General features: G+C 39.0%; 1 protein-coding gene across 5 annotated transcripts in view; it reads left to right on the plus strand.

The window, feature by feature from the left end:
* GABRB1 (gamma-aminobutyric acid type A receptor subunit beta1) overlaps positions 1 to 16,768 on the plus strand; it is a 118,922-nt gene that overhangs the window by 48,649 nt on the left and 53,505 nt on the right. For all 5 annotated transcript variants that reach the window (XM_054065051.1, XM_054065050.1, XM_054065049.1 and 2 more), the window contains exon 4: positions 9,639 to 9,859. In XM_054065051.1, coding sequence (XP_053921026.1) covers positions 9,639 to 9,859 — 221 coding nt within the window. The remainder of the gene's footprint in view (positions 1 to 9,638; positions 9,860 to 16,768) is intronic.

Below are 16,768 nucleotides of genomic sequence, written 5' to 3' on the forward strand. Positions count from 1 at the left end.
AAAATTGATACAGTAGAATGACAACTGACAGGTAGGCAGGAAGAATCTACTAGATTTCAATCACCAGAAATAGCAATATTTCCCAAGTAATCTGCATAGAAGTAAATTTGTAAAAATTATATTACATGTATATTTATGTTAAGGCATTAAAAATGTATTTTTAAAAAAAAATCTATCAGTAGCTGCTGTTACAAAGCAGCCCAAACTCATATTAAGATATATGTAACTTCCTTCCTACATAGCTCAGCATCTTCAGGATCCAAGGAGCCTGACCTGGTTTGCTGTCTTCTCTACCAATTTCTAACTCATAAGTCCCTACATAACACAGAATTAGTGGTTGTGGGGCTATTACTTTTGCTGTACATGCTCAGCTAGTTTGTCCTCTGGCTCCAGTTTTGTTTTGACATTGAGGCATTCTTGTGCTTGTGTTCTCCTCCACTTTCTGTCCAGTGCTTAGGAGATTCTGGTACTGTTATCACTTACACAGTAGCATTCTAAACAAAATTCAGCAAACCTCTCCCATTTGCCTCTAAGCCAGCAATCAGTTCAGCTTCACCCACAGCACTGTGCACTGACATGAGGAGGAATTCTTCTGAGCTCTTAGCATTGTGCTGTCCTCTGTAGACATTCAATGTACTTTATAATGGTCTTATGATAATGGCTTATAACGGTGAACTATGGTTTACCCCTGCTGAGCTAAGTGGAAATTGGAAAGACAAAAAAAAAATAAATCAAGTGCTCCAGAAACAACTATTATTACAAAAAAAAGGCTGCTTTCCAGTTATCTTGCTCATAGGCAGCAAGGGAAGTGTGGTTTTATTAATTTTCCACTTTTCCACAATGTCTTGCCTTTACTGGAACTTTAAGGTGCTGCAGTCTTCCACCACATCTTTTTCTTAGTTTCCTTTACTCCTCACATCACATTCCACATTGTAAACCTTCAGAGCTGATCTATGCCCAACCGATTAAGATTCAGTTCTGTAATTAGTAAGGAGCCAGTTCCACATAGTCCATACAAGAACCTGGGAAGAACAGTTTCCTTCCAAGTGCCCAATTCCACTCCTGTGTATTGCTGCTTTCTGTCCAAGCTGGCTGAAACCTTCAGGAACATAAGTTAAAGCTTGAAACTTCTCTTCCTTAAGGTTCTTGCTCCCCTCACTTTGTAGAGAAGATGAATACACCACTACTTGGGCACAATGCCACAGTCCTCAAATGTCATCCTACCATTCTCTTCCATACCTGCATATGAATAGACAAGGTTTTGCACAACTCACAGTAGAATAATCCTAAAACATCCTCAACTTCAGCACGAAGCAGCCTGTAATACCTAGAACACCTTTACCAGCTTCAAAAGCAAAATAGAATAGTGTGGAGGTATTATTTGTTTCCTACAGGAAGTAAAAGCCGTTCATAGATCTTTCAGGGAAGATGAATACCATGGACATGTTATGATTCTTACACCAGCAATTAGCACAGCCATTTAAGACAGACATGATATTTATTTGCACAGTGAGCACCATTATACTGGCGCATCTCAGGCAGTGGATTATGTGGCTGGAAGTTTACAGCACAGCTGGGAATGCTGTAGTGGTTGTCAGGCTGTAAGCCTACCTTGTCTCTTACCTTACTTTCCTCTAAATTTAGCCAAGTCCACTCCTAATCAAAGCAATTCATGTTAGTATTTAGTAACATCGTCTCTTGTCACCCTATGGAAAAAACAAGTGGGATGTTCAGGCCTCCCAGGTTAGCAAAGCCCAAACAAAAGAGAAAAAACAGAGGGCAAAGCAATGCATATTCATCCAAAGTACAGCAGTCCTTACTCTTCTTCTCTCCAAGAGGTGAAGCAGAATACATAAGATAAAATTGGGATTTTATCCTCTTCTTTGTCAAATAATACCAAGCCAATGGAACACAACTATCATAACAAACTATTAAATGCCAGAAGCAGTAATAAATACTTCTGCTAAGTTTGCTTTTTCAGTAATAATTGAAGATATTGGGTGTAATTCCAGTCCCATTGCAGCTAAGGGGACTTCTGCCTTGACTGAAAAGAGTAATAGTGTATCCCTACACAGTAATAATAAGTGCCTTCAGTTCCAACATGTCACTCTTATAAAGACTCTAATCTTGTTCCTGGCTGTCCTTTGAGCAATAAAGCATATCATCATTACAGTTATGCAGGCTCCTGCCAGATCTCTGCTTCTTTCTGTAAGACACAACTGTGAAGCCACATATTTAATTTAATTGTGAAGTTATAAATGACAATAAGGTTTATAAAACATTTCTCAGGAAAATTATCAGCACATTTGAAAAACAAAAAGCAAGGCACCTCACTAGATATTAGACCTACCAATTGGATGAAACAAAATGGCAATACCTTGCAGAACTTTTTCTCCTACTGAAATCTCATGTTTACAAATGATTTGAAATTTTCTGGTAGAAAACATAATTTCTGTCAAAATCTGAAGCTTGCTGTGGGAAAATTCTGTTCCTGTTAAAAAACCAAAGGGCTTCTCTCATGAAAATGGAAGGCTTTTATTCTGTTGTCCTGGAGTCAATGGAGCTTCCTATCTTGTTTTCCCTGACAGAATTCTAGTTCACAAGAACTACAGCTTTCTGTGAATCAGGCAGGTGCACTGAGTAATTTGAGTACATGCTCCCATCCCCTTACTCTCACTGCCTTGGACAGAAGAGGGGAACTGGATAACATATGCTGCATCAGTTTTCATCGAAAACAACCCCCAAAAAGAACAGTGAATTATGTGCTTAAAAAGGAAGGCAAATACAATTGATCCACTAGCCTGCACATCCCTAACTCCCTGGTTTCCTTGCCTGATTGGGCTGCAGATAAGAAGCAGCTGCCCTGACATTTTTAGAGAAGAGCATGAATAGAATCAGTATTACCTTCTTCCATAATTTGGGTTAAAATGTTTTCCTCTAATTTCTGTGCAGTTTCTGAAATTGAGCACAAAGTATATACAGGAAATTACATAGGATTTAAACAAACAAAAAACCACAAAAATAACCCAGTCCCACACCCCAAAAAAACCCCCAAAACACCATTTTCATTCCCATATCCCAAAGCAGCTCTTTTGTAGATGAGGGTGTATGTCTTCACTAGGAGTTCCAAGATAGGACAGCTAACTGTTTCTAAGCTAATGCTAACAGCTTCTTCTGATGCTTACAACAGACAAATGAGTGTGCTTTTTTCCAGTTTGCAAATTCAGCACTTCCAATTTTCTCAAAACCCTGTGCTTCCCATTCCTGTTGGTATCAGATATGCAAGTAAAATTATATTCTCCAATTAATAACAGCTTGTAGTCTAGGGCAGGTTTTCCATGTATCATTATTCTACATTTACAGCCTTACTGCAGTCAATATTAGTATTTTGATCATCATCCCATATTTAGTTTTAATTTGCAATTTTAGTTATGTTTTTCTTGATTAAGTTACACTATATTTGAATTGCATTGCATCTGATTTTCTGTGATGCTGCCTGATTTTTAATTATTGGATTGTTCCCAAGTATCCAATTTAAATTTAAGATCATTTGGGTGTATAGTATGCATCCCACAACTATCAATACGTACTGTTACCTATTAAAAGTATGACATTGATGTGTTTCACGTACTTGTTTTGCTACACAGTGCCTTCCTTTGCAAACTAATCTAGAGACCTAACGTTTGATATTGAGTTGACCTAGAACACCTAAATAGTCACAAAATATTCTTCCATTTACCAATTTTTGCCAAGAACTGCATCCACATTATTAATTTTTAGCTGGTAAAACTTTTGGAGTATGATTTGATATTTGGTTATTAATTAAATATACCACAATGTGCTAAGCCATTTTAAATCACACAGAATCACAGAATCACAAGGTTGGAAAGGACCCATTGGATCATCAAGTCCAACCATTCCAAATCCAGGCAGCACAAGATCAGGCTATCCTCATGTGCTGAAAAATGAGCCAGCAGGGAAGAAAACTGGCTTGACTGAACAGAGAGCTTTGAGTGTATCTCAGAAAAAAGAGGAAAATCTATGAGATTTGGAAGAAGGGGCAGGCATTTCAGGAGGACTACAAGGATCATACAGCGAGAAAACCAGAAGGTCTAAAGCCCAACTAGAACTTAAATTGGCCAGTTCTGTGAAAAATAACAGAAAAATGTTTCCACAAAGACATTGACAACAAAATTAGGACCAGGGAGACTCTCCATCCTTTACTGGATACAGGGGGAACAATAGTGACAAAGGATGAGGATAAGGATGAGGAACTTAATGCCTTCTTTGCCTCAGTCACTAACTGTAAGTTCAGATGTTCTCTGGGCTCCCGGCCAACTGAGCAGGAAGACAGGAACAGTAGACCAAAGTTCCCATGATCCAAGAGGAAATGTTTGGAGACCTGCTCAGCCAATTAGACATTCACAAGTCTATGCAGCCAGATGGGATCCACCTGAGGGCATTAAGAGAGCTGGGAGAGCTGCTTACCAAACCCCTATTCATCATCTACCACCAGTCCTGCCTGTCTGGGGAGGTTCCACTTGACTGGTGGCCAGCAGATGTTGCACCCATTTGCAAGAAGGGTGGGAGGAAGGATCCAGGGAAATACAGGCCTGCCAGTCTGACCTTGGTACCAGCGAAGGTCACGGAGCAGATCATCTTGAGTGCTATCTCACAGCACACACAAGACAACCAGGTGAACTGTATGAGGTTCAACAAGGCCAAGTGCCAGGTCCTGCACTTGGGACACAACAACCCCATCCAGCGTTATAGGCTTAGGGGAGAGTGGCTGGAAAGCTGCCTGGCAGAGAAGGGGGTGTTGGTTGATAGCCGGCTGAACATAGCAGTGTGCCCAGGTGGCCAAGAAGGCCAATGGTATTCTGGCCTGTATCAGAAACAGTGTGGTCAGCAGGACCAGGGAAGTGATTGTGCCCCTGTATTCAGCACTGGAGAGGCTGCATCTGGAATACCATGTTCAGTTTTGGGCCACTCACTACAAGAAAGACATTGAGGTCCTGCAGTGTGTGCAGAGAAATGCAATGAAGCTGGTGAAGAAGCTGGAGAACAAGCCTTATGAGAGGTGGCTGAGGGAACTGGGGTTGTTTAGCCTGGAGAACAGAAGGCTGAGGGAGACCTCATCACACTCTACAGCTACCTGAAAAGAGATTATAGTGGGGTGGGTATAGGTCTCTTCTCCCATGTGACAGGCAATAAGATGAGAGAAAATGACCTCAAGTTGCACCAGGGGAGGTTCAGATTAGACATCAGGAAATATTTCTTCATCAAAAGAGTTATCGGGCACTGGAACAGGCTGCCCAGGGAGGTGTCTGAATCACTATCCCTGGAGGTATTTAAAAGACATGTAGATGAGGTGCTTAGGGATATGGTTTAGTATCGGACAGGTACAGTTGGACTTGATGATCTCAAAGGTCTTTTCCAACTAAGCAATTCTATGATTCTGAGTCAATACATGAAACAATAACAGAACTTTGAGTGAAAAAAGTAAAAATGGCCTTCAAAAAAACAATGCCTTTTAGATCACAAAGCTGAACATTGCAAGTTTAAAGATTTCCTGTTTTGCCCTTGAAAGATTTATATTTGGAATTTGCAAAAGATAAAGCAACTGCCAGTACTGCAGACAGGTAAACTTATCTTTTATTCCACCAGAAGCATGGTAAAGTACCAGTTCTGTGTCTCCAGAAGATTAGGTTACAATACAACAACGTATTCCACATTACATTCTGCTGTGCTGAACTATTAAACTACACAGTGAAAATTATCAGCAAGTCCAAATTATCCAGCTATTTTAATACATCTCTACTGGTTTCAGAGAGATACAGAAGTTTATCATTGAAGAAAAATTCCACTATTGCCCTTACATCATCTGTGCATATTGCACAGAAAAATGATTTGGGAACAAAAAATAGAAGTAAAAATGAAATTTGATCTTGTATAGGAATTCTCCAGTCTATTATGTACTGGAACTATAAATTGTTCTAATTAAAAGTACAATATGCATCACTGATCCATTATTTTCTTTGCTACGAGAAATTTGCATTACCCAAGTGAACTGCAAAGCTTGGTGCCAATATTTATTTATGAGGATGCTTAAATTCAGATTAAGAAATAATTTGCCTTTTTGAGTAAAATAGGCTACTCAGTCTTTCACAGAATCTCTCTTACCAAGGACTAGCACATAAGCATATAACAAACTAAAGCACCTCATTGAAACACTTTGAAACACAGATCAACTCATATGTTGTAGTATATATCTACACATGCTCAGTTACACATTTCCAGTTTGATACAAAGAAATAAGAAATATGCACAATTACTAGGAAAGGAAAAAAACCACATTATATTCTAACAAATCAGAACTGAACACATTAAGAAAGAAAAATCAATACATATCAAAACAGCTTTAGGATTAATGCTCAGACTTTTACTACTAGAAAATTTGATTGTGCCCTGGAAAAGCAGGGAGGCACTTGAAAGCACTGATAGGTCAATTAGATCTACTGAAATATCATGACTTTTCAGCAGAATTACAGCTTTTTCTTTTATTATAGAAAGTACAGTTAGGCAAAAAATATTTAACATGTTTCTAAAAAAAAAGTGAAATTCATTTAGAAAATCATTTAGAAGAACAGTTATCTGCAGAAACAGATTCTCCTTTTTAAATTTACATTAGGCCCCACTTTTTTAATTCATGATTAGAAATTCTTAAACGCAAAAGTTAAACACAGTCTGATATATTTTCATAGCCAGACTGATGCCTAAGATCTTGGGAAGCTGTCATAAAAAGCTAAAAAAGTTCTGCAGCAAATTACTACTGCAGATATGAATGATTCAGAAATCATTCATAAACTCTAGAGCTTGAAATCACAAAATCCCCAGCAAATTTTACAGGGTAGAAGGCAAGTACTCATTAAATTCTTACTTCACTCACACCATTGTAAAAGACATAATAAAAAATAATACAAAAATCTCCAAGGTACTGCTAGTTGTCTGGTTTGCCAGCATTTTATTCTTCGCTGATGAAATGTAAGAAAGGTAAGGCTGTATTCCATTTAAAAAATCAGAATATATGTAACTATATAATTTGGGTTATTATAGCTCAGATATCACTTACATTCCATTAAAATAACATTTAACTATGCTTTTTAAAAAAGAATTCATAGGAACTCTCACAATCATGACCTACAACTCTTCATTTTCCTCATTAAAATATTGATTGAGAAACACCTTTGCATTCTGGGGAATGTAAAAAAAAAAAGATAATTCTCTGAGTTAAGAAACACTGAAATTCCTTTAGGATGAAGCTCAGATTTTTTTCTCCCCATTAACAATTGTTGGTTTGCCTTGTACTTCTACATAACATAACACACTTTCAGGGTAGAGGATCATTCTGTCTGTAATAGTGTTACCAACAGCAGTATTCTGTATATGGCACAGCTGAATGAAACACAATTTCTAAAGCAGACAACAGTGTTAAATATAGCAACTAATTTTCTTCTACAGCCATAGCCAAGAGACAGAATTCCTTTCCCGCCCCCCCCACCCCCACTCCGATTACTTCCTTTAAGATCTCTTGTAGATTATCTTGGCTATTTTACTCTCTTAGTTGAGTTTGAAGAACCATCACATCGGCATCACTCTCAATTGTTAGCTTTTTTCCAGGACAGTATGACAGTTCTACAAAAGCAGCTTTAAGACTTAGTGAAAATATAAAGGAAAGCAGGAAGGAAGAAAGATAACTATGTATAATTGGAATTTCTATTCCATCTGTTCTGCAGACTGCATAGGCTCTGCTGAATCAGACAGAAGATGTACAGGATACCAAGTGAAACACTGAGCACTGACAATTTCAGCCATGATATCTGATAGGATAGGATGAGAGGAAATGGCCTCAAGTTGCACCCGGGAATGTTCAGATAAGATATTAAGAAAATATTCTTTACTGAAAGGGTTAGCAGCCACTGGAACAGAATACCTAGGGAAGTGGTTGAGCCACCATCCCTGGAGGTATTTAAACAGAGAGAAGACAAAGTGGTGAGGGATATGGTTTAGTAACGAATAGGTACAATTGGACTCAATGAGCTCAAAGGTCTTTTTCAACCAAATAACTTTATAATTCTGTGATTCTGTGAAATCCTCACAAATCTGCGCTGAAAATGAATGTAGTTGTCCTATCATATATGATCACTGATTATAAATTCATGGCATTTCCCCCATACAAAACAAACTATTACAGGCCCAGGTCAAGCAAGAATTGCATTTTCACTAACTTCTTTTACTGTTGATAAGTCTATAGTTTATGGCTTTGCTAGATGCAAAATTTCAGGCAGAAGGTCTCCTTGAAAGGTAGCAATTCTGCTTTGATTTCATGGGAATGGTACAGTCTTAAGAAGCCAGTGAAGATGAAATGGGCGAATCACATCAGACAGCTTTTATGCCCTCTGTTTCTTCAAAAATTGCAGTCCAGGCTAGGGTTTATGAGGATGACAGAGGTAAGGCTTTCTCTCACATAAACGAATATCTTACTCCTGACCATTTTTTTCAATCGTACCTATAATTTTGCTGCACTTCTGCTGTAAAAATGTGCACAAAATGACCTGCCACTTGGAAAGGGGGCTGGGAGAGGAGAGGATGAAGAGAAAACTAATAGTCCACGTACTTCTGCTCCAGTCATCTTTTAAGAACTCTATCCGATACAAAGTACATTGGCTTTTCCACTTTAAAAAATTGACTACCTTTAAATCACCTGATTTCCAGGAAGGTGTTCTTGAAGGTGTAAATCATATCAGAAGCCTTTTTAGAACAATTTATTTTCAGACTAAGTGAAAGCTGAAAGATTGCAAAATGGTATTTCACCTAAGCCACAATGTGACAGCCAGAAATTATGTTCATTTTGTATGCAGTAATATTTGATTGCCAAATATTGTGGGGGGAAATCTTTCAGGATAAAGACAGGAAATATCAAAAGAGTGTTCCCAATGGTATGCAATGCTATTTGGCTGAAGTCAGGTAAACTCTGCTCTTTTCGCATTAAAGGAAACCTATCAAAAAATGTGCAAGTATGATGCAAAGGTCAGATGTCGCTGTTGAGACACGACACGGTGATGTGGAAGCAAGTTTCTTTATTGAAGTTACATGGCTGGCCGGCGCACACTTGATCTTACACGCGCCTCTTATACCCTTTATTAACACACGCGCTTCCGCATGATTGGATTAGCTTATACATAAACAATCTGTGAATGGATAGTGCTACTTTCATGCACGGTCCTATATTGTCTGCCCACTTCCCGTCCCATGATCTCCTTCCGGGTGCATTAAGCAGGGGTCCTCAGCCCGCTGTGGACCTCCACAATCAGAGACCCAAATATACTACATATTCCCTCTGGCTCAAGAAGTTTTGAAAGCCTATAGCCAGAGAATGATCACTGCCATTAACAAGTTGTGTGAAGTTCAACATTAACACAAACAGGCCAAGACTTATGACCGTGGTTAATGATAACATCTCAATGATCCTTAAATTTCCTATTGCTATTGACATCCAGTTACCAAGTTATCTAAAAATAAACTTTTAAGTTAATCACTATGGAAAATACAAAAAGCCCTTCTTATTTCTTCCCTAGGATTACACCCTGACTATGTACTTCCAGCAGTCCTGGAGGGACAAAAGGCTTTCTTATTCTGGAATACCTTTGAACCTAACTCTGGACAACAGAGTGGCTGACCAGCTGTGGGTGCCGGACACGTACTTCCAAAATGACAAGAAGTCATTTGTCCATGGAGTGACAGTGAAAAACCGAATGATTCGACTCCATCCAGATGGGACAGTGCTTTATGGCCTACGGTATGTTGCGTTTTTTAATTGGATGTATGGTTGTCCTGGAAGAATGCAAGTTATGAATGGTAAATACAGGTAGTACCAACACTGCTCTCCCTTTTCTTGGTTTCTTGGTGCAGCTTTATGAGTCAACAAGTAGTGCATCTAGACCACCACAATACAGCCAAGAATTTTCTATAAGGCACCAAAACTACCTTAAAAACTATAGCCACAACTAGCAACACTTAATGCCTCTGTCTGTTTCACTCTTCTGAGGATGTTAAAACTACTAATGAGTTCTTATTAAAGTTCTCACCCAATAATCACTTACAGTTAAGACAAGCACTTCATTGCTTCTGAAACTTCTCCAGCAAACTTCTCCCTTAGAACAATATAAAATATAAAAATGGAGTCATCTGAAGAAATGCAACCAGCATCTGGTAGGGAATAAAAAGAGGACATTTGTAGATTTACATTAATTGTTTAAGAGATATCTATATGTCTGAGTACAGCTTTTCTTTAACTTGCCTTTGTTTATCACTGTCTCTTCACACCTGCTTCTTCCTACAGTGCAACATACATTGACCCATGTAGATAAAATATACTCTAAAATATGAACAGGTACACTCTAATCTTAAAGTACACAAACAAAAAGCGAGGTTGCTAGTTCATATGATTATACAGCAGTTCACATCTGAATAGTTAAGCAGAAGCTCTGCCCTAGCAGCGTCTCTGTAAGTCAATAACTTGTCCGATACCTCAGTGCTCTCAATAGGAAAACCAAACAAAACCAAAAAAAATATCAAATAAGCAGAAAAAACACACTAATGTAAAGGGCAATGTATATTTCACACACTTGCAGTCTAGTACTTCTCCTCCCTCACCCTTGTTTCATGCCTTTATGCACACCGGTACAGGGGCAACCTGAGGCTTTCCTAGGTTTCTGGGCTTCCCAACCTTCTCACTCCAAAGGAGGTAGCAAAGGCCCAGTGTGCAGCAGGGCCAAGTATTTCCAAATATGCCCATATCCACCTACAGCCTTGTTATCACCAACCACATGCAGAAGGAGATGCTCAGCTGCCAGGTCTTTTTCCCGGCTCAAGCTGATGTGCCATGTTTTCTCAAGGGACAAGGCAGCTGTTTAGACACATGAGGTCAGCACACTTTGATCTGCCAGCTTCCAGTGACACATCTAGCATCTCCATCCCACAAGAAAGATCTGATTGAAGACAAAGGTAATTGATGAGTGGAAGAAAGAATGAAGTTGAGACATTGAAACAGGTTTCATCAACAGACGGCAACTACTCCACTCTTTGCATCTATTAGTAGTTACTTTCCTCATGGTAATAAACATGCTTCTGTCAGCCTATAGATTACCTTTGGATCATACAAACAGCAATTTCTTCACATATCAGATGACACATATGCCTCATAAATAATTCATGAGAAACCACAGCAGCAATTGCTGTTAGGGAAAAAAACAGTATTGTCTGCTAGAAATTTGAGCATAGCTCCAATCATGAGTACAGAAGAAACATATTACCTTATATTTGGCTTCTACTCAGCACAGAGCATGAAGACGATATCACCAAACTACTCACACTGGAGCAGTGACCTGTGAGTTTCACTTTGATTACTGAACACAAAACATTTACCTGGCATGACTTGAACAAGACAAACAACATCAATTATGCTGCAGACCAGGGTCCGAGTTCCCAACACATTAGGCAAGGTCTTAAACCATCTCTCATGCTTGCTTTCCCCCATGCCTCCTATTCCCCATGTGTATTTTCTATTTTCAGTCCAGAGTTAAAAGTTCCTTCACAGCCTCAGATATGAAATTTTACTTGCTTCTTTAAGCAGGAATTGGAACAATCACAGCAGCTCTAAATAACCCACTTTGCTTGCATCCATGTACTTTGCAGTTTGGCATTGATGCAATATTCAGTCTCAACAGAGTTGAGGAAAAATAAAACATGGTTAATCATTTAGCTTTAAAGATGAATAAACAAAGGAAATATGTACTGAATACACTGGATTGGTTTTAGATCATATAGCAAAGAATTATCACTTCAGTATGTCTCCATTACAGTATTATTTCTATGATAAAACAAAAAAAATCCTTTAAGCCAATTTTTCTAGTCAGATTTCATATCCCCATGGTTTAAAGAATGTGTGTATATAAACTTGTACAGACACAGAATAGCCCTAAACCTTTGGCCCTCTAAAACTGTGCATTGCTGTTATATCTCTTACTGCAAATGCCACTTCTGTTAATTATTCACAGTAGTGAATAATGTGTAACATTATGAACCAAGTTACTCTCATCCTATTGCCCAAGAAACATTAATATTTCCACTGAATTCCATTTCATATATGCCAGGAGAGCCAAGTGTCACAGTTAAGTATGATGTGCCTGAAGTGTACATAATACTTAACTGTATTGTGTGATTCTGCAGTTTCTATCAAGCACTCCCACCAGCAGGTATTCCTTTGTTCTGTGGTGTAGCCACCTGCTTCCTAAGAGAAAGAAAAAAAATCCGTTTGAGTTGATGCAAACTTGCAGCACTGTGAGGCTCATGTCTGCGACAGCTCTAGCCTGGTACCAGTTCTGCTGGTAAAATATTGGATTCTTCTTTATTTTTTCCCCATTTTTAGTAAGTCATCAGATTCCATTAGGTATAACTCTTTCGGCACTACAGTATCTCTCATTATTTTATTGCCTTTTCAGGCACAATTCTCTGGAAATCTCTCCCAAAACTTTAGATTCTCAAACCAACACATCCTGTTGTTTCTTTTGCGTGTCCTTTCCTGGGCAAGATGATAGAGATGTAATCTGTCTTTAAGATGTAGAAGGAAACATTATTAATTTATTGTACTGAATTCCATATTCGAATTATTATGTCCTGATATCAAGAATGGAAGCTCTGATTTAAATCATCCTTTCCTAGTGTTTTTATACCACCTCTTATTTCACCTTAGCATTTCACTAGCAAAGCGATGAAATCTTATTGCCTCTGAGACATCTGTTATCATGACATTGCCCTAAAATAAGAAGTGCAACATACCTTCAGTGTTACCTTTACACAGATTTCTTTCCCTTCAGACACAAACTGGAGGAAATCATAGCAGGCCTTTATTTCAAGGCAGGAGGACTGAGCATATCACAACAAATATGTGACAATCTGTCTTGAAGCACCAACAAACTTCAGTTTTATTGAGACCATGCATTTTCGTACTGCTGCCGTGGAGGATGACACTTTACTTAGGCACTGCTGCTGAAGGGGACAGGGCAGAAGGATGATTGTTGCCTTCAACATAAGTGCTTATTTCACCACTTCTTGCACAAAGAAGTTATTTTGTGATGTAAACAGTCAGACACATCCATCCACTTCAAGAAAATTCACTAATGTAAATTAATCCATGCAATGCTGGATTTACAAAATACTTATTCATACAATATCCATGGGAGCCCATCTAGCATATCCTAAAGGTGGAATACTACAAAAGCTATTTTTAAGCATAGAATGCTCTGTTTTAAATGCTATCTTAAAAGTAAATTTGTGTATAAACTTCCCTTCTTGTCTGTCTCTATTTTGGTGACATATATGAGAGCATTGCTGAAGAAATTTGCTAGCCAAAAGCTTACATCTTTTTAGGGCAGTGAAACGTCACTGCTTTGTGGATTGGTATTGTATTGCCATTATTTGAGTCTACGGAGTTTTGGGTTTCCTCCAAACATTTTCATGAATTTTTTTAGAGTCAGTTAGATTGTTGTCACCTATGTTACTAAACAGCTCCAGCCAAAAAATGACTGCATTCATTCTAAATTATAGTAAACTTTGTCACTTAACTGAAATTAAGAGCTACTTTTTATTTCACTCTGCAGGGGAAAAAAAAATAGGACAATTTATAAAGTATTGCTTTATCAGACAATAGTTTTGAAAATTATACAAAAGGCTATTTCTTCCATGTATCAATACCAAAAGATTTAGAAGCAGTCATCTTTAAAAGAAGTGTTATATTGGAGTAAAAAAATCCAAGAAAAAGCAAGACATTGGATCACAGCTGAAATAGTGACACAGGAAACCTTGATTTCTCCTACCTGGTGTTTTCATATGTGATTGCCTGGTATTAAAGCTCACAAGAACCAACTGGGACTTTCTTTATATTTTTGAAACCTGAATATATATACGTATATATAAACTTTGCAAAAATAATTCAATTGACTATTTGTCATTTGTTCCACTTCCCAAAACATTCCTGGTCTCCTTTTCAATCTCTGAGAGTTAGTTTTCAGGATTTACAGGCAAATGAATATATTCCTCAATGTACAGCTGCTAGGAAAGGGCATGGAGGGGGCAGTTCATATGTGCACTGTGATGCCTGTTCAGGCTGCCACAGGTCACGCTGGGCCTGCTGCATCATTTCTTCCGACTGTCCTTAAACAAGCAAAGATGCTTGATGAGCAGCCAGCACGGTCCCTAATCACAGCAGGTACACTGCTGGGAGCATTTGTTTAACTCAAGAAAGAAAAAAAAAGGAGAGGAAGAGAACACAACAGATTGATCCTCAGGCAGACGGATTTTCCTCTTTGTCCCAGCCGCTGCTGGCAGACTTTGAATTGTCTGTGCTCTTCTATCAAAACTACAGTCATCTTCCCCTGCTTTTCCACAGCCCAGTGCTTGGGCATGGTGTGGCTACTGCAAGAGAGTGAGTGAGAAATGGCCGGTACCTAAACCTGTGAGGAGAAAGAAGTTGGCACCAGGAGTCTGCTCATGGAAGACTGCAAGTACCGCCAAGATACAGCTGCGTTTGTTAACCAGGCTTCAGTAGCTGTAAGGGAAAGAGCTAGTCCTTATACTTGGTGGTTATCAGAGGGAAAAAAGCACCAAAGTTCACTTATGCTCTCTCATGCTTGAGCAAGGACTCCTCCAGCCTCCATGTTTATGAAGTCAAAATAGAGAACGTTCATGTTTGCCTGAGAGCTGCAGCATCATTATTATGTGATATTGCCATAAGCTAAAACACATTTTCAGGATTGTATTTACCATATGTAAAACTGGTTAATTTGTCACAGTCTGTCCCAGGTCACTTCACACTGCAATTAATTTGATAGAGATTGCAAACTGGTTTGTATAATACATTCTAAGAAAAAAAATATTTTATCATCTCAATACAGCTACAGACTGCAATTTACTGCATAAATCACAGTAGCAGGCACTGATGTGCCAAGATATAGCTTATTTTTCACCCAGAATCTGAAGGATGTACTTGTCTAAGTACTGTTGAAAGCACAAGGAGGCAGTACAGGTATAGTTTGTCTCATAGCTCTATGCAAGTAGGTCGAAGGAGCACCAGAGAATGAGATTCTCTCAGCATCACTCATTTTTAGTGAATGAGTTGGCAAATCTAACTTAATAACAGTTATTTGTTCTAGCTAAAGGTGAAGAAATTTGAAACATAAGAGAAATCTGCAGAAATGGTATTTGTTTGCTTTTCATATACAAAGAGAGATGCAATTATATTCAGACACTAAACGAAAAATAGCTAGAATAAAGGAACAGTAACTGAGCCACTCCTAAGCTCATGACAAACCAGCACTGTTTTATTCCAGTTCAGATAAAAAGTACTTTATGATTTATTTGTTTTTGTTAATTGTTGTCTTCTCCTCAGGCTGGGTGTCCCCCTGCAGCCATCTAACTTGCTAGCAGCAGGAAACGCAGTAGTAGCAGCACAAAGCTCTAGTACCCAACTGGGTCCATTATATTTCAGAAACATATTTTCAGATCCAATCAGGCTTTTCTTCAGCTTAAAATGTTGAAAACCTCATTTACACTCCCTGCCAGCTTAGCTGGACTCTTCTCGCCAGATGTGAACATTTCTCCCCAGACCTCCCTCCTCCAACTCCTCCCAGTACTACTCATGCCCAGCCTGAGAGCTCTTATTCCCCTACTTGGTCTATAAAGACTGAAAAGGACAGAGTGCTACAGGATGATAAATCAGTGGGGGACCAGCGTCTTTAGACCATTCACTGCATGAAGATCAATTCATCATTGTGTTACTTCTCCAGTATTTAAACGTGAATTGGTGGAAAACCCTATCTACCCATCCCCAGAGGCTTCTGGGTATGCTTCACCGCTTAATGCCGTGGCTGGAAATCAAAGAGACTGACGCAGTTCAGGCACCTCCTTGCTCTGGGGTGGTTGGATTTGTAACCTTTATGCTATATCCACGTAATGCTGTATATACAATGAAATGCAGTCTTGCTACTGCTTTACCCACACATTTGTTATACAATGTAGCACGCTAATCAACACAAGGTTTTATAATTTCTTTAACATCTTTTGACAAATAATACCTGAGACCAAGATAACTGCAGTAATTTATAACTGAAAGCACACAGCCAAAAATGATGAAATTTAAGCTAAAAATACAGAGCACCATTTAGAATCATAGAATCATAGAATAGTTTGGGTTGGAAGGGACCTTAAAGATCATCCAGTTCCAACCCCTCTGCCATGGGCAGGATCATCCCACTAAATCAGGCTGCCCAAGGCCCCATCCAACCTGGCCTTGAACTCCTCCAGGGATGGGGCAGCCACAGCTTCCCTGGACAACCTGTGCCAGTGCCTCACCACTCGCACGGTGAAGAAATTCTGCCTAATGTCCAGTCTAAACCTGCCCCTCTCCAATTTGTACCCGTTCCCCCTCATCTTCCCCAGGCTGAACAACCTCAACTCTCTCAGCCTGTCCTCGTATGGAAGGTGCTCCAGCCCTCTGTTCATCTTTGTAGTTCTCCTCTGGACCTGTTCCAACAGCTTCGTATCCTTCTTATGTTGAGGTTCCAGAACTGGACACAGTATTCCAGATGAGGTCTCATGAAAGAGGAACAGAGGGGTAAAATCACAAGACTCTAAAAGTATCAAAAGTATT

Source organism: Cuculus canorus, chromosome 4, assembly GCF_017976375.1.
Source record: "Cuculus canorus isolate bCucCan1 chromosome 4, bCucCan1.pri, whole genome shotgun sequence".
Lineage (NCBI taxonomy): Eukaryota > Metazoa > Chordata > Aves > Cuculiformes > Cuculidae > Cuculus > Cuculus canorus.